Source organism: Cannabis sativa, chromosome X (genome assembly GCF_029168945.1).
Source record: "Cannabis sativa cultivar Pink pepper isolate KNU-18-1 chromosome X, ASM2916894v1, whole genome shotgun sequence".
Classification (NCBI taxonomy): domain Eukaryota; kingdom Viridiplantae; phylum Streptophyta; class Magnoliopsida; order Rosales; family Cannabaceae; genus Cannabis; species Cannabis sativa.
The window spans coordinates 21058816-21084266 of record NC_083610.1 but is presented as its reverse complement, the minus strand read 5'-3'; the positions used below and the strand labels follow the sequence as shown (position 1 = coordinate 21084266).

The following is a 25451-nucleotide window of genomic DNA, read 5'->3' as shown; positions in this document are numbered from 1 at the left end:
ATTTATTTTTTTGATTGGATACAAATTTATATTTTAAAAACAAAATAATTATGAAATTCAATTATGTTAAAAAAAAAATATCGTAGTTTCGATTATTGTTGTCTTTTAACAATGAATTTTTTTTCTTGAGCAAAGAATATTTATTTCATTGATTTATTATTACCATTATTATATATAGATTTTTAAACACACAATATTAAATAATAAAATAATTGAGAGATGTATGTATGACCATTTATTTTGAATATTATTTATTAATATTAAATACAAATATGTATGATTCGATATTGAATTTCTTTATATTTTTAGAATATGTATAGTACTATTAGATAGATTATAGCTATAACCATGTAATGCATTATAATTTGACACAATCTTAAGATTCTTAACATTGTTTTGTTTTTGTTTTTGATTTTGTTTTTTAAAGACAATCTAAATCTAGTTTTATGCATAAAAAAAAATAACATTTATAATAAGATGAATTCAAATTATATTATAATTAATGCTATGCTATTTTCTCTTTCCAAATTCTTTTTGTATTTACTCTTGTTGTTTTGTTTTTCAAATAAAATAGAAACCTCATGTTAATGTAAAAATAAATCATCATATGTGAATTGATACATTTTTCTCCTAGTTTTTTAAGTTATAGTGTCAAACATCCTCTAATGAAGTATTAGTTGTTTAAAAGACTTGAGTAAGTTATTTTACCATAAATATATCTTTTTGGTTTTACTTAATTTAATATGAGATATGGCTTAATTACCCTCTTATTAAAGAATAATGCTATGTTTGTTTTACTACATATAAATATATACTAACTAATACTAGAAAAAAAAAATGTTTTTCTAGCATTGAATTATTGAGACTCGCATTTGTATTAGAGTGATGGTCATGAGGAGAGATAAGTACTTTTAAATGAATGATGATAATTTATTTTGTATCTAAATTATTTGATTGTTAGAGCACTTACAACAATACTTTCAAAATAACTCAAAAAGTAAGAAAATAAAAAATATATATATTTGTTAAAATTGTGCTCCATTAAGTAAGTTAAAATAATTTAAAATTTTACATGTTTTTCTACTTGTAGAGAAACATTATTTATTTTTTTAATGTTATTTTAATAATTTCTCTCTTCTTTTTCTATTTTTTTCATTCAATTTAATTATTTTTTGTTTATATAAATAAAATATAATATTTAAATGATATACAAAAAAAATTAAAGAAACATGAATGGTATAATGTAAAAATGTGAGGAAAAATAAAAAAAAATATATATAATTTTAATGAAATATATTTTAAAGAATAGAATAGAGAAAATGATAAGAGTGTTCATTGTTACTAGATCTACAAGTGTCATCTAATCATTTTAGTTTATATATTTTAAAATAGGATGTTCAACTTCATCTCATACAATAAGAAGAAGACATTGATATGAGATCATAGGTTTTGTTATTAGGTATTCATTTCAATGGTTTCCCTTTTTGTACCCTAAAATATTCCCTAAGCTTGTTTCTTTATGTTGTGTCTTCATATTCATCTTTCTAAATCTAACCCATCATTTCCTTCCTTGGAATATAAAATACCAAATATAGATCACAAATTTCTTGGTGGATGACAGCTATTTACAAAACATGAAACACGTATATAAAGTTATGAACATTGCAATTATTCGATCAAAGTTCAAACTTATGTTCTCTTCAAAACCCTTTTTGTTATTACTAAAGATAATAATATATGATTATTGACCATATCAATACTAGTATTTTCTCTCTCTTCTTATGTACTTTTTTTTGGGCAAAGCCAAACATGCCCTTTTATATTGTAAATGTACATGATTTGCACGCTAGCCTTAAAATAACAGTTGAGAAAGCCATGCCTAAGTAATCGAACCCTTTTTTCAAGATGAGACAAAGCAAGTTCATAAGGGTAAAAAGCTTTTAACAGCTAAATTCTCTTAACTATAATTTTACTTGCAGTTAACTTTCTAAGTTTAAATTTTAGCAATAAAACCATTCAAACTACTAAACTATTAGTAAGTTTAAAGTGTCACCCGGTTTTATCAATATAAACGTACTTACACATAAGTAGATGACACTTTAAATTTACTAATAGTTCTGTAGTTTGGAAGATTTTGCCATCAAAATTTGAACTTAAACGGTTAAGTGCAAATAAAATGATAATTGAGAGGGTTTAGCCGCAAAAACTCTAAAGGTAAATAACCACATAAGTGCGAATTTTCATTTTGAGAATCCCAATAGAAAGACTAGGGCACCACTAACGGAGCATGCGGGTGTTGCTAATCTGAAACTCTTAAGCTTAATAATCACGCCAAAATCATTAGGGTGACACCAATATTTTCAAATCCCCAATTGGACTTTCCATGCAAAAATGCTTTAATCCCCCAAACACGGTTTAGAGTAATGATGCTCCCAACACCATCACATGCACAACGAACCTGTAACGTAATAGATTCTGAGAAAGAAAAAAAAGATGGAAACAAATATAAAAACCAATGTGATTTATAGATGATTTCAGTCTGTATTTGAGATAACAATTAAGCATTGTATGATGCTCTTTCTGAGTACAACAATATGAGCACTTGCCTAGAAGGAAAACGAATATATGATCGAGATTGAAAGTCACATAAATAAGCGTTAGTAAGGAACATTTACCCGAATCTGAATTCAGGAAACTCGTGTCGTTGAATGATTCTAAAACTTCCTCCCGAAACAATGCTTCTACTTCTGATTTTTCTGCTTTTCTGCAGCCTATTCAACAAAAGAGATCACAAGTTAAGAAACAGAACATGAATATTGAACGAATAACATAAAAACATAAAGCATGCTTAGGAAAAGTATTTTCCTTGTGCATTTATTTATTGGAATTACAGCATTATAGTGAAATGAAGTGGAAAACTAAACTTGTAATTAAAATTCTCATTCAGAGTGCAATTCAGATTACAATCACAGATTATTGAAAAACTATGTCAAACCTTTCGAAGTTTCTCCAAAACAGAATTCTCAAAATCTTGGAAGCCAGCTCCAAAGAGATGATTCAATCTTTCAGTTTCGGCGGGTTTTTGAAGAGTTGGAATCTTCGCCGGGGTAGCTGGTTGATAGGGTAAAACTAGCAACGGGTTAGAGATATCTCCACTCACTGTGCCTGTGGCAGCAACCTATTAAAAATAACACATAACATGAGTATTTACAAATTACAATACAACCAAATAAGCTGTTCAAGAACTATTAACCCTAATAAATTATGATGCAATAGTATACTCTTAGTTACTTACAGCTGCATCTTCACTAGCCATCATAACAAGTGCAGAGCCTCTTTTCTTCTTCATGACAACATCTTCAACATCACCAAATCTTGAGAACAATTCTCTCAACCTCTCGGCCGTGTAACCCTCACCGAATTTCTCCCACGAAACCTTAAGTATCCTCTTCTTATCCAACAGCACGCCGCCAGTATTGGCAGTCTCTTCACTAACTCCCCTCGTGTCAGTCTTCGACATTGAAGCTTTTCCCTTATTTGCATGCATTTCACGTATCCTTGCAACCTGCTCTTTAAGTTCCTTAAGAATTCTCTCCTCTTTCTCTCGCTTCTCTGCAGCAGGATCAACAGCAAAAGCAGCTCTTTCTCTTTCCTCAAGATCAGAAACCATCTTCCTTCTCTTGGAATCGCGTTCAGAATGACGCCGTTGCTGCTCTTGCTTAACCTTCAAAAGATCATCAAACAATTTCCTGGCCTTCTCATCCTTCAATATCTCATATGAGGACTTTAGCCTCTGGAACTTGTCATGTGCTTTCGGATCATCTCGATTCTTGTCTGGATGCAAAACTAAAGCCTGTACTTTATACGCCTTCGATATCTCTTTCTCTGTAAGCTTAGCACCATCCTCACCAGTTGGTAGCCCAAGAATGGTATAGTGATCTATATCAACATCCATATCTAATGCTGAAAATTAGAAAAAAAAATGCAGCAAATTAGAATAGTCTACAATGTTCAGTCAAAACATAAACAGAATTATCATATTAAGGTTACTTGGTTAATTGCAGAAGAACAAACAAATCAAAGGGAAAAACAAAATCACAAGGAAATATCAATATGTATAGAATTCATATTCATTTCAAATCAGAAATACAAATTGAAAGAAGCATCAGTTTCATTTGATCATTTCAAATTAACTATATAAGAAGTTTAAAACCTAATAATACAACAAGAACAGAAACTCCAACCAAAATTTCAAATTTCAGACCTCAAATATCCTGCCCAATCAACAAAATCTTTAAACTCAAACCTTAATACTAATTAAACATATGATGAAACCTCCTATGCTACGCTTGAACATTCCTAAATCAAAATTGAGTTAAGATTTTGGGTGCTGCGTTGCGTTTTCGATAGGAGAGAAAGATACAGACAGAACAGAACAGATCAAGAGAGAGAGAGAGCGAACCTTGAGGTGCTGTTGCTGAAGATGAGGATGTAGGCTTGGTCGAAAGGGGAAGAGGGAGACGAAGCTTTGGGTTGGTGGAGCTTGTTGGTTTCGACGATCTGCGACCGGTGAGAGGCGATGGAATAATTTTTTTCTTAAGGAAAATATAATTTTACATTAAAAATAGGGATAATTAGAAAAAGCAATTTTTTTTAAAAAAAATTATATTTTTAAGTTTAATTTTTTTTATATATTTTTACAATTTTCTTTAAAAAAAATAAAAGTAATCGAAAAATAATATCAAAACAACAATAAAAATTGACATACAAATAATAAAAAAATAAATAATAAATTAACAAGAGTATAATAAAAAAAATACATCAAAATAGCCTGAAATATAGTAAATCATAGAAAAAAATATATTTTAGGCTAAAAAAAAAAGTGGTATTTTTTGAAATTAGTAAAAAAAGATATCTGATTTTAAAAGGAAATTTTTTTGCCCCTGGACTATGTAGGCCCTAAGCACATGATTAACATGCCTATGCCGAGGACGGAGCTTAAAAATACTGTATATTTTGTAAAAAAAATTGTAAAAATATTTATAATTCTGTATAATTGTATTTTTATAATTTTTTTTATAGTATATATTAAATAATCCTTTTTTGAATTCAAATATTTATTAGAATTAAACTCAATAAATTACGTATTTATACAACAAATTATATTTTTTATAATTATTATTATCAAAGGAAAGAATTACAATTTTTTAGAGAAATTTGCATATATAATTACAACAAATACTAATGTCTTACAAAAATATGGCAGTTTTAGTATTTTTTTTTTTTTTTTTGTAATACAGGTATTTTTTTTTATATTATTTAGTTAGTTTTTTAATTAGTTATTTCACTTTATATGTATTTTAGTTTGAAAAAATAGTCCGCACTAAGAACACACCTAGCTAGAATCAATATGATTGTAATCTATTCTACAACAAAGGTAGTGAATATTAGGGCTGTACATCGGTCGGTTTAGTCGGTTTATACTATATATTTTCCAACCCAACATAAAGATCGGATTATAAAATTCTGCATGCAAACTGCCCAATTTAAAAAAAAAAAATTCTGGACCCGACCGACGGGTTGGGCGGGTTGGGCGGGTTAACCCGCCCAAACCGAATTAGGAGGTTTTTTTTTTTTTTTTTTTTTTTTTTTTTTTTTTTTCGCATTCAACTAAAATAAAAATTAATAACATTAAATACATAATATTCCAAATCTAAATTCAATTTAGGGATTGGGTTTTTTTTAATATATATTATATATTATTATATATTATATAATATATAATATATAAAAAAAAAAAAAAAACTCTTAATCGGGTTAAATCGGTTTGCCATGTTCATTGGGCGGTTTGGGTCAAAATTCAACCCGCCCAATTTACAGATTGGGCGGTTTAGAATTTTGTCAAGTTATGTCGGTTTGTATTTTTTTTCGGTTTTGTCGGTTTGGTTTAGTCGGGTTATTCGGGTTGGGCGGTTTACGAAAATTTCTGTACAGCCCTAGTGAATATTGAATAAATTAGAATAAAAACAAATGATTTTAGAGATCATCAAGTCATTTAATTGAGATAGCCAAAATGATTAACACAAGGACTCAACACAAATTGTAAATTGCTATCCAAAAAAATTATTCTAAGCTTTCTCTTAGATTGCTTAATGAGTTCGAAATTAACAAGTCTTGAATTGTTTTATTTTTTTATAGATTAAATAGCATCAAATGTAACATTTATCTAATTACTAAATCTTGAAAATAATCAAGCAAATCTTAGTTATTTACTTGAATAAATTTAGAGAACTTTAGAAATCTAAAGACAGTCACAACCTCTTTAAAACATAAGTCAATTTTTTGGTCATTAATTTAACCATCTTATGTAGCATATCTTTTAAGTCTAAACAATATGTTGCCAACACTTCTACCTATTTTTAAAAATTATAGTTGGAAATCTCCATTTCATTCTAAACTTTTTTAGTAATCTTATTTATTCCTAATAAATGAAAATAAAACGTCTAAATTTTCAAAATTAATTTTATATACTTTTTGGTTTGATGATAAATTGTGTTGATGAGAGATAGTAATAAACTTATTTTGTCCCACATTAATTGAATCATAAATTTTACCATGTTTTCTCACTATATAAATAGAGAAAAAATCTTATCATATTTCAAAAATAATGCTATATTTAAAATAAATAATATATAATTATATGTTATACTGATTGTGATGCTTTTTCCTATATAGAAAAAAATTCAAGAATGCATTATCTTCTCGATCTTCCGATTCATTTATTTCATTGAGTATTCTAATTTTGATTAAAGTTGTACATTCGAACCGAGTTTTTTGGTACGGTACGAAATCGGCACGAAAAAATATAAGCTTAGACCTAGCATGAAACGAATAAATATGAGCCCAATCACGACACGAAAAATATGAACTTGAACATGGCATACAGAAAGCATGAAAACTACACGAAAATACAAATTTCTTAGTACAAGACACGATATGTAAGTACGAAATAAAACATAAAGTAAAATTCATAAAATAATTTTTTATTTAATAATTCATCTACTCTTTCGTATAAAAATAATTTATTTAAATATTTTAAGATTATATATATTTTCTAAAAAATTAAATTATTTTAATATATATAATATTTATTATTTAAAATATCCTTTGTTAGGCGAAGGTTCTATATGTTGGCACATTTTATAAATCAACGACCATAATTGACATATTTTGATATATTGAACTTTTTTTTTTTGTTGAAAGAAATTATGTTGAATGATATTAATAGCTTTATGTGAAAATTTATTAATGAACTAACATTATGGTAATATTATTTTAGTTATTAAACATGTAATTGTAATTATTTATTTATTTATTTATTTTTTTGTGATTTTCAAGTTCATTTTAATTGAAACAATTTATTTGTACTTTAAAATTAGAAATTTATTTAAAAAGTACCAAAAAAAATGGCAATTTTCTATAGGCCCATTTAGGAGCCATTTATAAATAGGGATTTTTTTTTTCATAAAGATGAAAAAATATAATAGAGTTCACTATGCAAAAAAAATATGAGATTAAAAAATAATTAAATTTTAAAATATGGAAAAAAAAAACAATAAATAAATTTGATAAAACTTGTAATAATAAGGTTCGCCAGAAAAGTCGCCGAAAAAGTCATCGTTCCCGAAAAAGCCACTGGAAAAGTCACCAACTCAAATCTAACTAAAAATAGAACCAGTTCTATAACATAATAAATACAAACAAATAACACAAAAATAACTCAAACCAGTTATAATTAAAATAGAACCGGTTCTGTAACAGTGTTATAATGAATCAAAATAAATAACACGAAATAGTCAAATCAATCATTACCAAACCAATCATTACTAAAATAGAACATGTTATATAACATAATGAATACAAACAAGTAACATGTAATAATTTAAACCAATTACAATTAAAAAACAAAGAGGAAATCAATTCCTAAAATACTGAAATATAATTAAAACAAAACTAATTTCACAACAAAATACCTCATAACACATAATATTTCATAATATCTTATTTATTTGTATTTCTTCAAGCCACACAATTATAAATTCTTAAATATATATAATTTTTTAAAAAAACTTTCTTAACTTAGTAGTCTTCTCTTTAAGATTGCCTTCTACTTTTTGTTGCATTGCCTATGAGCAAAAAGAAACCTCACTTTATCTCTTTTGTCTTGTTTGTTGATTTGTTTTGCTTAATCAACTATTGAGGAGCAATTCTTTTTAATTATTAAAACAATAAATTTTGTACTTTATTTTTATTTTTTAATTTAAAGAAACTGAAGACATTGATTTAACTTTAATTTCATATAGATTCATTTTGCTTTTATTATATTTAAACTAATTTAATTTTTATTTCTTTAAACTTCACACCATCTAAATTTATTTCTTTAAATTTTACACAATCTATTACTTTTTTTTAAAAAAAAAAATTACTACTATACTTTCTACTATTATCACTGTTAGAACATTATTTATTTTAAATTTACAAACAATATTTTTTTAGTATATATATAATCTTAAATAGAAGTAAGTATATGTAACTTGGCACGTAACTTCTGGTAATAAAAAAAGAAAAAGAAAGTGCATCTTAAAATGATAGAAGGAAAAGCACACCCTTTTTTATTTATGCTCACAAATAGAACAAGTCGCATATAACACATTAATAGGCACACATTTATTATTCGACATGACTACATATAAACCAAAGCCTCTTTTAGATGAAGCCATTTGAGAGGGTTGCATATATCTCTTCTAACTTCAAGTTCTTATATTCTAGAAAAAGCTCATGGATTCACCTTTGGCTCCCATCCTGCAATTATATACTTCTTTTCAGCCTTAGTTTTCTCGAATGATTCCCGCGTGAATAGCAGCTATAAAAAATAAAATCGCAATCAAATTAGCGAATCAAAGTATGAACATGAAGCAAAAAAATTTTGTTTGAAGAAAATTAGAAGTTTGTACATGTTAGGAATGGTACTGGTGATAGCATAACTCAGAAATACACACTTCGAGACAGTGTCAATCTCTCAATTGAACCAAAGTTTTATTCTCTCAATCCATATCCAATAATGGCTACACAATTACATATTAATAGGCTTCTACATATCAAATGTAAAATCTAAAGTATTTTCATAGTCTAACACAATAAAAGTCCAATAGCTAATTTTAGCATAAAAGGAATCAGAGTCAAGAGAATATGGTTCAATATTGAATAAGAAGCCATGTCAACAGTATAGGACCAAAGCATGAACTATATATATACATACACACAAAGTAGAGCACAAGGGTAGAACTAGAATATGCTTTTATGATTCACCACACAACTAGCTCAAATGAGTATGTATGTAAATACAAATGCAATGGAATACACAAGAACCACATACCTTCTTGTAGTTGATAACATTAGTAAGCTCAGCAGGGACACTCCACTTCTTGAAATGATCAAGAGCCACATCAAGATGGTACAATTTAGGGGCCAAACTTAAGTCTACAGCACTGACTTTCTCACCTGCAACAAATGGACCCTGATTCCATTCCAATATAATACAGTTACATATTCACAAGACATACACAAATATCAAATATCAATATCAACCAGTTATATATATATATATGATATCTGTTTAGAAGTAAATCTTCTTACATGTGCCTTAAGATGCTCTTCAAGTGCCTTGAGTTCAGTGAGCAAAGCCTGTTCTGATCCATCATTTGAGTCCTTGCTCTTCAAGAAAGTCACAAACTTACTAAATATATTTGATCCCCTACACAAATTACAAAATTCAACTCATTTATTTTCTTATGTATATAGAAAAGGGTCATAACTTCATAGTTAAAAATATAAGATAAGTATAAATTTTGACTTATTTTTACTGTTTGGATAATTTAATTAAAGTTTGAATATCATTAAAAAAAATATTTTGTGAGTAAATTAAGAATTACGTAAATTATTTTAATTTTAAAAATAATTTCTCAAAAAACTTATTGGAGTACAAATCTTAGTTTCATCCAAAAAGGATTTTTCATTTTTCATCCAAACACACTTAGAAGGACATTTTTAATTCTGTACTAAAAAAGAGCTTATAAAAACTAAGCCAAATGGGGCATAGTGAAAAGTCTACAAGCTTCAAATGAAACAAATACTATTCAAATATAAACCCTTTATCCAAACCAACTTTTTCCAAGTAAACAGTGTTTATAACTTGCACAGCAAATAAAAAGTCTCAACTTTGAATTTCCCACTCACACAAAATAACATGAAAAAAAAAAAGCAGCTAATTTGAAAATTTAGAACAAAGAAGAGGAACAAAACATACACAGAGGTAAATTCTGATGGAGTAATGAGAGAAGGTTGAGGGTATTTCTCCTCAAGAATCCCAACAATAACATCAGAATCAGACACCCATTTCCCATCAAACTTCACCACAGGTACCTTCCCTTCGGGATTCACTTGCAAAAACCTACAAATCATCAAAGAAAAACACAAACCCATGTCTCAAAAACCCTCATTTCACAAAACCCAAATGTTTTGTAATTATGGAGTTTTCAAATTACCATTGGGGTTTTTCACTGAGATTGATGAGGTGCCTCTGGTAAGGAACTTTCTTCTCCTCCAAAGTTAGAAGAACCCTTTGGCTAAATGGACCTGAATAAACCAAAACAAAGTACAAAACCCAAAAAAACATTAAAGAAAATCAAAACAAATACAAAACCCAAAAACCATTAATCAAAGAATTTGATCGTACAGTCTCCAAGAACATCAGGAGCACCAACTGCAGCCTTAACAGCAACCTCAAGAGACATGGCGTCGGAGAGAAGAGGATTCCGAGAGAGAGTGAGAGAGAGTTGGTGTGGTGAGGCACTGAAGGGAAATCAATGCCAAGATCAAATATATTTATGATAGCCTAAGTCGGTGGATTATCGGTTATTTGATTTACACTAATTATTATTGTTATTGTGTTTTAAGAAATAACATAATTTTGTGCAAAAAAAGATTTAGCTTAGTCAATAAGAATCGCACATAATATTTTTTTAATTAACGATTAAAAAAAGTAAATCAATCACCATTGCCCACTTTTGGTAAATAAGCTTGTCTTTTTTCATTAAAATGCTATTATGGATCCCACCTATCCCACATTATTATGCAATCAATCACCATTGCCCACTTTTTGGTAAAAAAAAAAGCTTGAATTCTTCCTTACTTGGGTCAAGTATTCGAAACTTACTATAGCTATTTTTAAAGAGATTAAAAAATACTTGGCACCCTAAAAGTTAGTTTGTTGTAGGTGGTATTATTTATATGATGAGAATCTTTGAAGTGATTATCGATGACTTAATTAAGGGAAGTTGATGTATAAGACTTTTACATCTAGAGCTAACATGTATTTCTTGTGATTGTTAAAATGATTAAAAAAATAAGAAAAGAACCACGTGATCTTCTTATTTATTTAAGAATAAAATAGTATTACTATAAGCCACCTATAATACTTAATCTAGCACCACGATATTACATCCCACAAAACTACTATACACTATAACATTCTCAAAAGAAAAAAATTACTATGTACACCAAGTTTTTTCTAGATTATATATATATATATGTGTTTTGAACAGAATTTTAAAAATATATATGAAAGGATTGTTAATGAAATTTGATAAAAGGGGCACAATTTCCTTTCTAAAAAAAGATGAAGCACAAATTTATGGCAAAGAAAGAGAATGAGAATGGTATTTTGGAGTGGAAATTGAAAGATGTTTTTGGTCCCCTTTGGAAAAATTGCATAATGGAAGTTAACATCCATACCCACTTTTACAAAGTTTTTATTCTAGTTTCTATTAATATTTAGATGATTCAGTATTTTGTGTTATAAATACTTAAGTTTAACTCTCAATTGTAAATAAATATTTTAGTTTAATTTTTAACGGTAATAATATTAAGTTATATTTATAAAATTCCATAAGTACCTAATCATTAAAAGTTAAGTTATTATTCACCTATTATTTTCTTACAGGTATATTAAAATTAATTTTTTTTAAAAAATAAATTTTAAAGAGACACTTAATATTAAATATTTATACCGTAAATTACTTTAAATATGATTGATTTATATGCCACCTATTTTCACTGGCCGACAGCCCAAGAATTCACCTTCTACACTTGGCAAAAGAAAAAGGGACAGAAAAAAGACCTCACCTTCTGGCTTTTACCAATTGGAGAAGAATATAATGAAAATTATATTCTATCCATCAATATTTAATAATTTGGTAGATGTGATTGAAAATTAATAATTGGGTAAATATCATTTTGGATCCTGTGTTTTGTAAAAGTTATAGATTGGACCCTGTGTTTTGTTAAATGACAAAATGGACCCTGTATTTTCTAAAATAATAAAAATAGGACCCTAAGCTTAATTTTTAACAACTTTTTTTTTAATACAACCAACTTGAAGACAATGCTTAGTACGAACAGATACAAAAAAATGTAAACAGTTTTGTCATAACACTTTTAGATCGGATTATAATTAAATTTTCAATCAACTCAGGATCTTATTTGTACTATTTTAGAAAATACAGGGTCCATTTTGTCATTTAACAAAACACAGGGTCCAATTGGTAACTTTTATAAAACAGAGAGTCCAAAATAGTAATTACCCTTAATAATTTGGTACATGAAACACATGCTGAAAGAGAAAGAGAAGTCTAAATAGGGGTAAAATAATATGATAATATATCAAATGTCAAATTACAATATATATAAATATATATAATTAATATTTTAATAAATATGACATTATATATGTTCCTCAAATGTTCAGGAATCATCAAAAGCCATACCCCAAAACCAAACCGGGTGACATTGAGACACAAATAGATTGAAAGAGAGAGCATAGAAGAAATACAAAAATTACATCTAACAAAATAAATAATAATGTTCTCACAACAAAAAAGAATCTTGGTGTCAAATTTGTGACTATGGCCGACAAAGCTAATTTGGGGCTCAAACTAAGACCACCACCTTTATTATTTTTTATACTGGATGAAGAAAAGAAGGAACAAGATGATGCAACCTATCAAGGGGAAAAGAAAACAAATAAATAAACAAATCTCGGGGCGCATTCGCAGCAGCAGAGTACAGTAGTATAATATTATGTGTCTTCATACTTAGTTAGCTGCATCTCGGCTGTAGTACAGGTCAAGGGTCTTGGCTGGAATACGATGAAGAAGCTCTCGGGGGAAGATGCGAAGCAGTGTCCATGCCAAATCAAGTGACTGGAAGATGTTGCGAGTGTCGTATGCTCCTTGAGCGACAAACTTCCTTTCGAATTTGTCCAAGAATTCCAAGTATAGCTGTGTATTGGTAGAGAATCAATGTCAGTATATTCTCAAGAAAATGTATTAGATATTTTTTAGTTTTGAGGTTAAAAGGGAATGAAAGAGACCAGATCCTCAGATGAAAGAGCTTCTTCTCCAACCACAGCCTTCATGGCCTGGACATCCTTCCCAATAGCATAATTTGCATAGAGCTGAGATGTGCATGAGATGAAAAATTAGATGGTTTCATGTGATTACAGCTAAAAAAGGGAGGGTAGTATAGATGTTCAATCAAACCTGGTTGGAAACATCAGCATGATCCCTGCGAGTCATTCCCTCACCAATAGCACTCTGCAATTATTAGAAGTTAATACTTGTTTGAACTGTGAACTCTCAATGCTTTTAGAGCTTAAACAAGTCGGTGTTAGCTTTTTACCTTCATAAGACGAGAGAGGGAAGGAAGCACGTTGATGGGAGGGTATATCTGCACAATTTAAAAGAAGGATCTCAAAATTTCATATACGAAGATAAAATAAACAAACTATTCATGTCAAAAGCATACAAATGCCAAACAAGACTCAACAGTCTGAGCAAGTCTTATAATCTAACCTGTCTGTTTTGGAGTTGCCTATCAACGTAGATCTGCCCCTCGGTAATATATCCAGTAAGATCAGGGGTGGGGTGGGTAATATCTAGCAAAATAAGATTTCAATGTCATGAGTGTATGGTCAAAAGAAAATTTTGAAATATTTGGGAGATAATAATAAAATTGGTATAAAAGTACATACCATCATTAGGCATAGTTAAAATTGGAATCTGGGTGATGGAACCTGTTCGCCCTTCAATTCTTCCTGCACGCTCATAGATTGTGGCAAGATCGGTATACATATACCCAGGATACCCACGTCTACCGGGTACTTCTTCTCTAGCAGCAGACACCTACAGTAGCAATATGATAATGTTACACAAATCTTCATACTAAGGCATATCAATGGCAATCATAGTAAAACATTCTATGGAAATATGCTAAAAATACGAGTACTTATACAATTCATTGTTTTTAACAATAAATATGTTCTACAAAGTCGAAATGATGTTACAGTAACGTTACCTCACGAAGAGCATCAGCATAAGAACTCATATCTGTAAGGATGACAAGCACGTGCTTCCCGCATTCATATGCCAAATACTCAGCAGTGGTAAGAGCAATACGGGGAGTGATGATACGTTCAATTGTAGGGTCATTTGCCTATAAAATAGCAAGCACAGTAAGTTACTGGGGTACCATCACAAAATTTGAGTTAGACAGGCCAAAAAAAGGACTGGCAACATAGAGGAAAGTCTCATCTGGCATTAAAAGTATACCAGATTCAAGAAAAGTGTCACTCTCTCCATTGAGCCATTTTCCTCAAAATCACGTTTGAAAAATTGTGCTGTCTCCATGTTGACACCCATAGCAGCAAACACAATGGCAAAATTGTCCTCTTCAGATTGCTGTAAATTCAAATGCATTAGACAAATTACAAATTTAGATAATATACCACCATCATATGAAGAATTGGAAAACCATGTTCACAGAGAGAAGAAAATTGCTATCATTTCAATCTAAATAGAACAAACAAATCTCTAAGAAGTTAAACAAGGAGACCATACTCTTATTGTACCTACTAAAGCCAAGGCAATCCGTGAGCTACTAAAAACTCAATGCTTTTAGATTCTATTAACTTTCCAACAATGTTACAAGGATACAATTTTAGTGTTTAACGTCTTTGAACCAATACCCATACTTAATCAATAACATTATCATCTTTGAAAATATTTGTATTGCTCTCTGTCTCAAAACTGAACCTACATAAATCTTGCAGTTCTACCCGTTTTAAGGAAAAATTGGTTGCTATTTACTACCAAAATCATACCTCGAGAAGATTTTCAGTTTTCTCCAATCGCTTGACCAAACCAGCCTGACGACAGATTTGAGCAGCAATTTCATTGTGAGGAAGACCAGCAGCAGAGAAAAGTGGGATCTTCTGTCCTCTAGCAATGGAATTCATGACATCAATTGTTGAAATCCCCGTCTGAATCATTTCTTCAGGATATGTTCTCTCACTAGGATTGATAGAACTCCCTGAGGGATGAAAAATAGCAAATTGAAGGTTGATGTAAAGAGTAACATAAAAGGAACATGTATATACACTCACATCACGCATGATTCTGTGTGATCACTCACACTGCCAGCTTACCTGATATATCCAAGTATGCCTCAGGCAAAATTGGGGGCCCATTATCAATAGGTTTTCCAGAACCGTTGAAAATGCGTCCAAGCATATCCAAGGAGACTGGAGTTTTTAGAACCTGCAAAGATAGCCAGAAAAAAGATGTTCAAAACATTGACAGATTAATGATGATAAACAAGCTATGCAGAAAGCAGTCTGGTCCTGTTATCCTTGGCCTTGCTTAACAATGCAATATGAAATAATAGGGGTTTAATACCTCTCCCGTAAACTGCACAGTTGTAAACTTGTTGTCGATGCCGGATGTTCCTTCAAAAACCTGGGGGGAAGTGACATCAGTTATAAGAAGGGAGGAAATTTGACAATTATTGAAACAACAAAGGACAAAAATATCATGGTAGAAAGTAAAGGAGCAATTGATTAAATGATTAGCAAAAATAAATTTCAACTTGAACATGGTTCTAAGGTTATACAAAAGAATATTGGTATGTGGCCAAAATTTTAAGATTATGCACCCATCCAAATGAAAGAATGTACAAGTAAAGTACTTCCTGATTACGAGAAGACGATGAAGAATGTTCAACAGCAATACCTGAACAACTGCTCTCTCTCCATCAACTTCTAGGACTTGACCACGTCGAGTTGATCCATCTCCCAAACGAATATTAACAATCTCCTGATATTTAGGTCCCTGAGACCGGAAAAGAGAGCAAATCAGTCCTACAATTCTGAAGAGAATTGACATCTAGGTGTGTACGATGAAAAAGTAGGGAAAAAACAAATTACCTTCACTTTCTCAAGAATGACCAACGGTCCAGCAACACCAGAGACAGTTCTGTACTCTGCAAGGTGTGGCAAGGCAATAAAATTGAAAAAAAAAATGAATACAAAGGTGCTCAGCAGTCATGATCAAAACAAGTATGAGTACCATACACTTAATCACTAACTGAATTTCTTTTAGTAATGATCAATAAACCAAATCAGATACCATATGTTCTTCATTTAAAAAAAAAGAAAACCCCCAAATACACCACACATACAACAAAGTGATAAGTGATCGACTTACCCATCCCGATCTCCAAATTTCCCTCCTCCAAGCCATGGTTTTCTTGTGCAACACCCATTATTGAGCTTCACAAGTAAAAAATTGGAATAAATCATTAGATATCACAAAGTACAAAACATATCACAAGATTTTACATAATCATGTTAATTCAGAGAAAAATTAGATCACATAAAGAGAAGTTTTGCTTAAATCAAACACTCGATTTATAAGGATTCAATACTACAATGAGGAGGAAAAAGAAAAACTGCTTCGAGTAAAATTCAATCCAATTTAAAAGATGAAGCAAACTCAAGTTGTCTTAACACTAAAAACGACTTAGAGAGTATGGCTACAGTCATCACTTAACACAAAATACAATATTCACAAATTCCCATCTTCTGGCGTTCTATTCTCTCGAGAATCAAACACGCACACAAATAAAACTCATGAGAAAAACACAGTGAACAGAACAAATGGCTAATCTAATTCCATCGACAAAAAAGATATTGACTTTGACCGTCAAAAGCAAAAAGCTTCAGATCAATTATCAAAAGGAGAACAAAGCTTAAATCCGGGTTCAAGTAAGACCTACTTCGATCGGTAACTTGCGCGATCAAAGAAATCAATATCAAAATCAAATCAAAGTGAATAAGGATTGAATGACCTAGAATTCTGAATCGATCTGATAAACCATACCTTCTTCTCGATCTGAAAGCGAAGCGAAGAGAGAGAAAGAGCGAGAAAGAGATACGAAGCAGAGTGAAGATGTAGAAGAGAAAGATCTAATAATATTGGACCATAAATAAAATGAAAATCAATATATATAATTAAATTTAATTACATAGAACAATATTATCTTTTTTTTATATTTATTATTTATAAAAGAACAATATTATGTTGGGTAGGACTAGGAGTGAAATTTAAAAATGAATAAAAGATTATGGTTATTTTAAAATTAGATAAGATTGTAAAGCTTTAAAAAAAAATTAAAGATTGTAAGAATGATATTTTAAGGATAAATTTGCAATTATGATTGTAATTAGGTTATTTTAGAAAAGGATTATTTGCGGCTAAATTTTTTTATATTTTAATTTTTTAAACTTAATTCTTTTATGTTTTTTGTGGTAAAATTTATTTTTCTTTAAAAATTTGAAGTATGAACCAAACTTTAATATTAAATATTAATTGAATTAATATTGTATTAACTTTAAAATTTTATTTTTATGTCTTAAATTTATGTCTTAAAGTTGATATTTAACGGTTATATTTAATTTATGTCTTAAATTTGTAAAAATAATAATTTTTTTAAAAAAATTAAAATATTAAGTGAATAAAAATTAAAATATTATAAAATTTTAGGACTAATTACATTTTTTTAAATAATAATAATAATTGAAAAAGAAAGGGGTGGGAGGGAGTGATGATAATAAATAATTATATTTGATACGACAAAAATGCAGCTGTCTAATGTGCATACGTCCAGTAAAGTGGGACCCACACAAGAGAGCAGTTACTGATTTGATTACGTGGCAAAATTCGATTGATTGGAAAAGCGAGCTCACTTTTTGTTGGATGATATCGGACTTTTTATTGTATGGCATCTCGTGCTATGATTGGACGAGATGGAGCGTTTGGATTGGGCCTGGATTTTAGTCATGGCCCAAATTAAATGTTCTACTTACTCATTATTTGCGTCTAAACTTAAAACTAACACAATTAACACATTAAATTCTTAAAATTATTACTTTTTTTTTTTTTCTTAAACAGATTAAAATTATTACTTAATGCCAAATATAAATTAGTTATCTTCTTGATGAGATTTAATTAAATGTTCTCATTTATTGTTTTTTTTTTTAAAGAGTGTTTGAACAAACTCATGGAGAAAATAATGTGTGTGGCCAATTATTAGATAACTAGGAAACTTCACCGCGCGTTGCGCGGTTGTTTTTAGAAATTTGATTTTTTACATTTTTTATTTAGAGATTTATAAAAATATAATTAATTATGATATTATATTTTAATATTTTTATGATATTATATTTTTTTTTTAAATTGTTGTATTTTGTAAGATTATGAATCATAAATTTTATTTATGGTAAATAGATGAAACATATACGTTAAAAAAATGAGACTATACATAGAAATATTATGTAATAAATAAGAAATTTATATATATTTCTTTTTTAATTTTAGATGAATGATGAATATATATATATATATTGAATAATAATATAAAACGTGATATACTAAAGAAATAAAGCATATATAGTATTAAGTTAATTTAGTGTACAACAAAACAAATATGGTAAATTTGATAATATTAGAATTTCATAATATTGCTCCTTATTTTGTTGCTATTATTTTCTTGTAGCTTACTTTGTGTGGTAGGTAGAATGATTGAAATGGAGGCTGCCAAATTAAAAATGAGAAAGAGTTAGAAATTGTATAAAAATATGTATACTTTTGACAATGGGGTTTTTTATTTTTTTTAAAAAATAAATAGTAAGACCATAATATTTTACCTTATTGGTAACAGTGTCTTGTGATTTGTGAATAATCTAGCCAAATATGAAGTTGTAAAATAATTTGAGTGCTTGATCCATTGATTTGTCTGTTAAAATAGGTTAAAAAACGATTTTAATATTTCTTTTCTAAGATAAACTTGTAATGTATTATTTTAAAATACATAACTTAAGCAATTTACCTTTATTCAGTGGGTTGAGGATTGAATATTTTGAAATATTTCTTTGTAAACGATATTTTTGATTAAGGATTGGTCTTCATCCTCATCATCAAGGTTCAGTATGGCCAATCCTTCCCTTGTGGTAACTCGAGACACAGCTACATATAGTTGACCATGGGTGAATACTTGCTTAGGTAGATATAAGCCCACATATTTAAGAGATTGTCCTTGGCTTTTATTAATTGTCATAGCAAAACATGGTGCCAAAGGAAGTTGTCGTCTGTTTAGCTTGAATGGCCATCTTGATTCATTTGGAGACATTATAATTCTTGGTATTGTTACGTTTTGACCAATATTTTTTCCAGAAATGATGTCAGCTCTAACCGACCATTTACCAAGTCGAGTGATAATCAATCTTGTGCCATTGCAGAGTCCTTCAGTTTGGTTTAAATTTCTAAGGAGCATTACAGGAGCACCTTCCTTAAGACGGATGTCATGATTCGGGACGCCATTAAATTTCAAACTTTGCAAAAATTCCACTGGATACAAAAGATCTTCATCATTTGTGTTGACACTTGCTTTGCATATACTGTCTGAACTTAAATAGGTTCTCCCTTCACCTGGGAGTTCATTCATAATCATCTCATTTAGTTCATGGACCATTTCATTTTTTGGGGTTAATATGGCTCTTTCTTTCAAATATGCGGGATCATTATATCTATGCAAAAGCGATGGGTATATAGCTTCAACTATTGCTTTGACTGGATCTTGAGATGGCTTTATAGATATATCTGTAGGAATTTTGATCAATTCTTTTTCTTTGTCATCATATAGCGAACCATCTCCAATTTGCAACATCCATTTGTCAAAAGAAGCTATTTTAGCAGCCTCAGAACCACTTACACTTCCATTATATAACCTCATATTTTGGTTGAGTTGATATATTTTGAAATATGGCCACAAATATGATGAGTTAAGAGAAGCATCAACAATATCAGCTCTTGTACCTTTTGGGACAACTGGCAATATTTGTCGGAAATCACCACCACATACCACTGTAAGTCCTCCAAAAGGTTTGTTTGAGTTATTTTCATACCTTGTTCTCAAAATATCTCGTAATGTCTTATCCAAAGCTTCAAAGCAAAATTTATTTGCCATTGGGGCTTCATCCCAAATGATCAAAGAAGTTTTCATAAGAAGACCAGCTAATAGGGTTCCTTGTCGAATGTCACAAGTTGACTCTGCTGTAACATCCAAAGGAATTCGAAAGCGTGAATGAGCTGTTCGACCATTGGGTAATAACAAAGCTGCTATGCCTGAAGTTGCAACAGGCAAGACTATTTTGGATTGTGATCTTAGGTATGAAATAATTGTATTCCACAAAAATGTTTTTCCAGTACCACCATGTCCATTGATAAAGAATAAAGTGCCTTCTTCATTCTCAACAGAATGTATGATAGCTTCATAAGCTAATTTTTGGCAAGAGTTTAAAGCAGCTACTGACTTCTCATGAAATATCTTTAATTCCTCACAGTCATAATCAAGCTCTTCATTGATTAGCCTATTTCCTGAATCTCTTATTAATGAGGAATTAGGTAGAGGCATGCCATCTATTTCTTTCAAACTTCTTCCCATCTTTAACATTATTGTCTCAATCTCAAACAATGTGTAAGCTTCAATTTGTTGTTCAGTTAGCTGTAGATTACTTATTCTGAATCTTTTCCTTTGCAATGAAGTTATGTCTTCTGACAATGCAGCATAATTTGATTTCCAAAGTTGACACGGATTAGAAACTTGGCAATGAAGGAGTATCGTGACAAATAAATGTCTTAATTCTGCTCCAGTTGCCCATATTGCAGCTTCAGTCAAGCAGTCCGTCCATTCTTTATCATCATCTAATAACCCCAAAGCATAGCATGCAGCTTTAAAAGTAGGATATGTCACTCCATTTATTGTTCGAATACTTTCATAGGAAGTGCATCCTTTGACGAAATTCAGCATCATTCTCATATAAAACCGTTCTCCCGATGAAGGATGTGCAAAGTAGATTCTTCCGATTGTTATGCCCCTTTTTCTTCTAGTCCATATTTTCTCTTTTGAATTCCAAACCCAACATGTAGGGAAATCAACATATGTTAGCTCTCGTGCATCTTCATTTTTTTTGTTCGTCTCTAACCATTCAGTAAACTTTGTTTTTTCTATTCCAGGTTGGCGAAATACATCGTTTACACATTTAGTTTCATCAAATATCACTGTATGCTCTCCTGGTAAATGAAACGGCAATCTTTCAACTGCTGGCTTTCTGTAATGTATGTCAAATTGGAAGATTCTCCAGCAAGCTTCAGTTGCTGATATATATCTACAATCCAAATATGTTTTGATTTCATCAATTTGTTCGGTAGTGTCAATAGATTCCAATGTTGCAGTCGTTCTATCAGATCCTTTATGAACATACTTGAAAAGGTATTTGACTGATCTTGAGTAATTGCAAATTTCAACATTAATATGTGCATCAAACTTTACAATCAAATTCCTATTGTAAGGAACTACATATCGATTATCTAGGAATACACCTTTCTTTTCGACATGAGTACCTATATTTAATTGGAAATATTGATATTAATAGGTGCATCAAATTTCTTAATAAAATTACTATAGTTAGTGATTGACTATGCATTGATTATTTATAAATAGACATTTTTTTTTCTATATGAATACCTGTATTTCGCCTTCTATAGACTGGAAACCCATCTGTATCAATTGTCGTATGATTATTGATTTTTTTGGGAAAATGTTTTGTGCATCTTCCTTGCATCATACATGGGGAGTGAGGATTGAGCTTTCCACACGGTCCATGAATCATAAATTTGTTGACTGCATTATAACCATCTGGATCAATGTTTCTGTCTGGAATTTCTGCACTTATTATTTTATCAATATGGTTTGCTGAAGGATTTTTCATTGTCGAATGCAAGAAAAGCAATATGTGTGCATGGGGCAAGCCTCTTTTTTGGAACTCAATTGTGTATATACCTGGGAGAAAATAAAAGAAAAATTTATATATAGAACTAATTCGTATGAATTAAGAATTATTTTTTTTTTTGAAAATTGAAAATATTTGTATAATAAATAAGTTGGATTTTCTATAGATGGGGTAAATGAGAACAACTTACATGCAATTATTTTTCCGAATGGTTGTTGGTTTTTCAAATCTTCCATTAGTTGAAATAACTTTATCTCAAAAACTCTGCATATGACATCCACTCTATTAGCATCATCTTTTTGACCAATTAAACTGAGCATGTCATTTATTTCTGGCCACTTTGGATTGCAAGTGAAAGTAAGAAATAAATCAGGGTATCCTGCCCATTTAGAAATGGCCATAGCATCTTGATAATTTTGCACTCTATATCGGGGTCCCCCACAGTGTGACGAAGGCAAAATAATTGCTTTTCCAACTTTTGAACAATCTGAATCACCTCTATGAACAGCATCCATTAAACCAGAGTAAAGTTCTGATCTAAGTTGTTTTTGGTTATTTCGTATCCATCTAAATCTTTCTTCTTCAATCGCCATGTAACAATCTACTATATATTGTTGCAATAATCTACCAGCTTGAAGAAGACTGTGCCCCTCATTTAGTCTTTGCTGCAACCTAAAGCAATAGTATTGTCTCATTGTCAACTTTTTTGTATCAGATTCGTTCTCAAGTTCACCTCTAAAAGGTATGCGAAGCCTATATCCATCTTCACCATAAGGGTGTATCAATGGGTATGTCATAGGCATAAAACTTGGATGTAAATCTGTGATTCTTTGAAGTCCGTTAGTTCGGTGCTCTACAATAACATCCCGTTCGCAGTTCTCTTCATTGAAATCACCCACTATCAAGCCGGCTACTTCAGATACTGTTGGCAAGTTGTATTGACGACCATCTTTTGTCCGAGTACTTAAAAGTCGTAAACGGAACGTACATTCTGGTTGTTCTTTGAATCTATCCCTTGCCATTCTAAAGGATTTCACCAAACTATTATGTTGATCCAACATTTGAGATAATTGATTGACAATATCATGTTCAATCTCAGTTGTTGGCTTGGTTTTTTGAATTGTGGCGATTCTATTTTCTGTCTCATTTTCTGTATCATATATGTAGAGCTGAGCGAACTGTGGATTTTTTCCATGTTCTGGCAACAACGAACCAATGTGGTGATAATTTTGACCGCTCATCCGAAATACATACGAACCTTGTGATTGATTGATTAAGTTATCGATTCGACCTCCCATTGATGTAAACGCAAACATTGAGTTGTAAGCTCTAATATTTTTTCTGAATTTAATCCCTTTTTGGCCTGAATCAGGTCCGAGGAGATATTTGAGCAAAGGAGGTGCTTCCTTGAATAAGGGTATATGTACTTTTCCTTGCATACAACAAAATGAGAATTTGGGATGTGTGACCTCTCGGGTTCTATTTGTTCTTTCCTCATACCATAGAATAGCACTACAATATTGACATGTATATGAAGGAGGTCCGAAAGTCCAAGGTGTTGTGTAATGAGCTGTCATTTGAGAAAATAATAATATTATATTAAATAAATTATTTAGTTGGCACCAACCAATATGGTTTTGAAAATAATCTTACAATACCTTCTTTATCATTGAGTTGTATGGTCTGAAATTTCTCATTTGAGTCTTCATCATCCGAATCAGTAATAGCTATTATAATTAACACAATTGTTAGATAAATCTTCTTTTATATTATATTAAACTTATTGTATATGTAGTTTCCTATAATAAAGGAGGTACCATTATTTGAGCTTGTAGCACCTAATGAAAAAGTTGTTGAATGGTGCATATTTTGATTTGATGATGAGCATGTTCTTTTAACTTGTCCATGTTCATCTACATTATTTTATATAGTCAACAACTATAGAGTTAGTATTAAATGTGTAGTATTAAAGAATTTGAAAACTTTTTTTACGAAGTTGAGTAAAATTAATAGAAATGTACCTGTATGAATATGATTTTTTCTTTTCTTTGATTGATTATTTTGATTTATATGAAATGGTGTGTTATTGTTGCCATTTGTACTACAGGATTGCAGGAGATTATGACCTGCATCATGTTATAAAGATATATTAATTTATATATATAGCATATTGAAATATCTCTAAAGTTGACATTTTAGTTATTTTATATTTGAATAGATGTGAATGTTTTTTTTTTTTTTGAACTAAAACGTACCGTTTGATTGAAGTGATTCAATGGGAGTTGTAACATTGTCCACCTTCATGCAATTTATGAAATACTTCACAATTTGAAGAATGAAAGTTATCTTATTATTTAAATCATGTCTGTATCTGTTTTTGATCATTTGAATTTTCCTCATCAATCTTGCATGTTTGCATATGGTCTTCTGAATAACAGCCAAGTTGTCATTTTTTATATGACATTGGGCACTGGAGGCATATCTCTTAAGTTTTAATTTTTGAATCCTTACGTGCCGAGCTAAAGATGAAAATTGATTCTGTAATAAATAAATTTCTTGTGGAATATTTCTTGAATCACCAAAATCTTTGATCAATTCTGAAATCAATTCCATTTATTCTTTTCCTTCAAAAAAAAAAAAAAAATTATTAAACAGTATGACAGTTCATATTATATTATTAAATTTATGAAAGGAAAAAAAATCTAAAAAGTTAAACATATAAACAATTTTTAAGAATGTAAAAAAAATTGAAAAAAAAATAAACTTATTTAATTTTGATTAGTTATGATGTCATTTTATCTAATATTTTCATTATTAATTTTTATAATTCAAATAGGAAAATATGCTTTAACTCTTGACCCAAAAAAGATAAAAAAGAAATATATATAATACAAATTAAATTAAAATTTAAAAATACATTTACATAAAATTTTTAAATTAATTTAATTTTATTTTTATTAATATTTATTGCCTTTATTATGTTGAACTGTTGATATCATATCTTGTGAAAAAGTATATATTTTAAAAAAAATAAAAACTAATAAAATAGAACTTAACTTTACAATTTTTAAGTGAAAATAAATTTGGGAATATTTTAAAAGCGTGTGTACACATTTAGATTTCTTGTGGCACTAAAAATATTGATGAT

General features: G+C 29.9%; 4 protein-coding genes across 7 annotated transcripts; all 4 read right to left on the bottom strand.

Annotated features, from left to right (window-relative positions):
- Positions 1 to 1694: 1694 nt before the first annotated feature.
- Positions 1695 to 4621, bottom strand: LOC115702894 (uncharacterized). 3 transcript variants are annotated; one of them, XR_004008982.2, is made up of 5 exons: positions 4463 to 4620; positions 3296 to 3963; positions 2996 to 3178; positions 2676 to 2771; positions 1695 to 2475 (listed from the first exon to the last, which is right to left on the bottom strand). XR_004008982.2 is itself a non-coding variant. In XM_030630347.2 (4 exons), the coding sequence occupies exons 2-4, from the start codon at positions 3953 to 3955 to the stop codon at positions 2742 to 2744; spliced, it is 873 nt and encodes a 290-aa protein (XP_030486207.2). In that variant the 5' UTR covers positions 3956 to 3963; positions 4463 to 4621; the 3' UTR covers positions 1737 to 2741. The 3 variants fall into 3 exon arrangements, 1 of the variants encoding a protein (XP_030486207.2); XR_004008983.2 differs by having other exon boundaries at positions 1695 to 2458; XM_030630347.2 differs by having other exon boundaries at positions 1737 to 2771; positions 4463 to 4621.
- Positions 4622 to 8646: 4025 nt separating this feature from the next.
- LOC115702896 (glutathione S-transferase DHAR2) lies at positions 8647 to 11117 on the bottom strand. Its single transcript, XM_030630348.2, has 6 exons — positions 10796 to 11117; positions 10605 to 10695; positions 10367 to 10510; positions 9697 to 9814; positions 9437 to 9577; positions 8647 to 8923 (listed from the first exon to the last, which is right to left on the bottom strand). Exons 1-6 carry the CDS (start codon positions 10851 to 10853, stop codon positions 8837 to 8839), a joined length of 639 nt encoding a protein of 212 aa, XP_030486208.1. The 5' UTR covers positions 10854 to 11117; the 3' UTR covers positions 8647 to 8836.
- A 1637-nt stretch (positions 11118 to 12754) lies between these two features.
- LOC115702897 (V-type proton ATPase subunit B 1) lies at positions 12755 to 17526 on the bottom strand. Of its 2 annotated transcripts, none has more exons than XM_030630349.2 (15): positions 17334 to 17526; positions 16659 to 16723; positions 16379 to 16434; positions 16185 to 16283; positions 15852 to 15911; positions 15602 to 15713; positions 15278 to 15486; positions 14727 to 14855; positions 14473 to 14610; positions 14150 to 14300; positions 13971 to 14053; positions 13798 to 13845; positions 13659 to 13712; positions 13490 to 13573; positions 12755 to 13397 (listed from the first exon to the last, which is right to left on the bottom strand). In XM_030630349.2, exons 2-15 carry the CDS (start codon positions 16714 to 16716, stop codon positions 13212 to 13214), a joined length of 1467 nt encoding a protein of 488 aa, XP_030486209.1. In that variant the 5' UTR covers positions 16717 to 16723; positions 17334 to 17526; the 3' UTR covers positions 12755 to 13211. The 2 variants fall into 2 exon arrangements, with proteins under 2 accessions (XP_030486209.1, XP_060962689.1); XM_061106706.1 differs by lacking the exon at positions 17334 to 17526 and adding an exon at positions 17230 to 17326.
- Positions 17527 to 19201: 1675 nt separating this feature from the next.
- On the bottom strand, positions 19202 to 23880 carry LOC115712460 (uncharacterized). Its single transcript, XM_061105925.1, has 3 exons — positions 22494 to 23880; positions 22039 to 22353; positions 19202 to 21932 (listed from the first exon to the last, which is right to left on the bottom strand). Exons 1-3 carry the CDS (start codon positions 23878 to 23880, stop codon positions 19348 to 19350), a joined length of 4287 nt encoding a protein of 1428 aa, XP_060961908.1. The 3' UTR covers positions 19202 to 19347.
- Between the last annotated feature and the right edge of the window lie 1571 nt (positions 23881 to 25451).

Coding starts and splice junctions, on each gene's coding strand:
- LOC115702894 (XM_030630347.2), bottom strand. CDS start 3,955: ATGGATGTTGATATAGATCACTATACCATTCTTGGGCTACCAACTGGT. Junction 3,179..3,295: donor TGGCTAGTGAAGATGCAGCT/GTAAGTAACTAA, acceptor TATTTTTAATAG/GTTGCTGCCACAGGCACAGT. Junction 2,772..2,995: donor TTTTGGAGAAACTTCGAAAG/GTTTGACATAGT, acceptor TTTGTTGAATAG/GCTGCAGAAAAGCAGAAAAA.
- LOC115702896 (XM_030630348.2), bottom strand. CDS start 10,853: ATGTCTCTTGAGGTTGCTGTTAAGGCTGCAGTTGGTGCTCCTGATGTT. Junction 9,578..9,696: donor AAGAGCATCTTAAGGCACAT/GTAAGAAGATTT, acceptor GAATGGAATCAG/GGTCCATTTGTTGCAGGTGA. Junction 8,924..9,436: donor ATGTTATCAACTACAAGAAG/GTATGTGGTTCT, acceptor TATTTTTTATAG/CTGCTATTCACGCGGGAATC.
- LOC115702897 (XM_030630349.2), bottom strand. CDS start 16,716: ATGGGTGTTGCACAAGAAAACCATGGCTTGGAGGAGGGAAATTTGGAG. Junction 14,611..14,726: donor TGACACTTTTCTTGAATCTG/GTATACTTTTAA, acceptor GCTATTTTATAG/GCAAATGACCCTACAATTGA. Junction 13,846..13,970: donor GGCAACTCCAAAACAGACAG/GTTAGATTATAA, acceptor TAAATTGTGCAG/ATATACCCTCCCATCAACGT.
- LOC115712460 (XM_061105925.1), bottom strand. CDS start 23,880: ATGACAGCTCATTACACAACACCTTGGACTTTCGGACCTCCTTCATAT. Junction 22,354..22,493: donor ATTCGGAAAAATAATTGCAT/GTAAGTTGTTCT, acceptor ATTTTCTCCCAG/GTATATACACAATTGAGTTC. Junction 21,933..22,038: donor CTATAGAAGGCGAAATACAG/GTATTCATATAG, acceptor ATTAATATCAAT/ATTTCCAATTAAATATAGGT.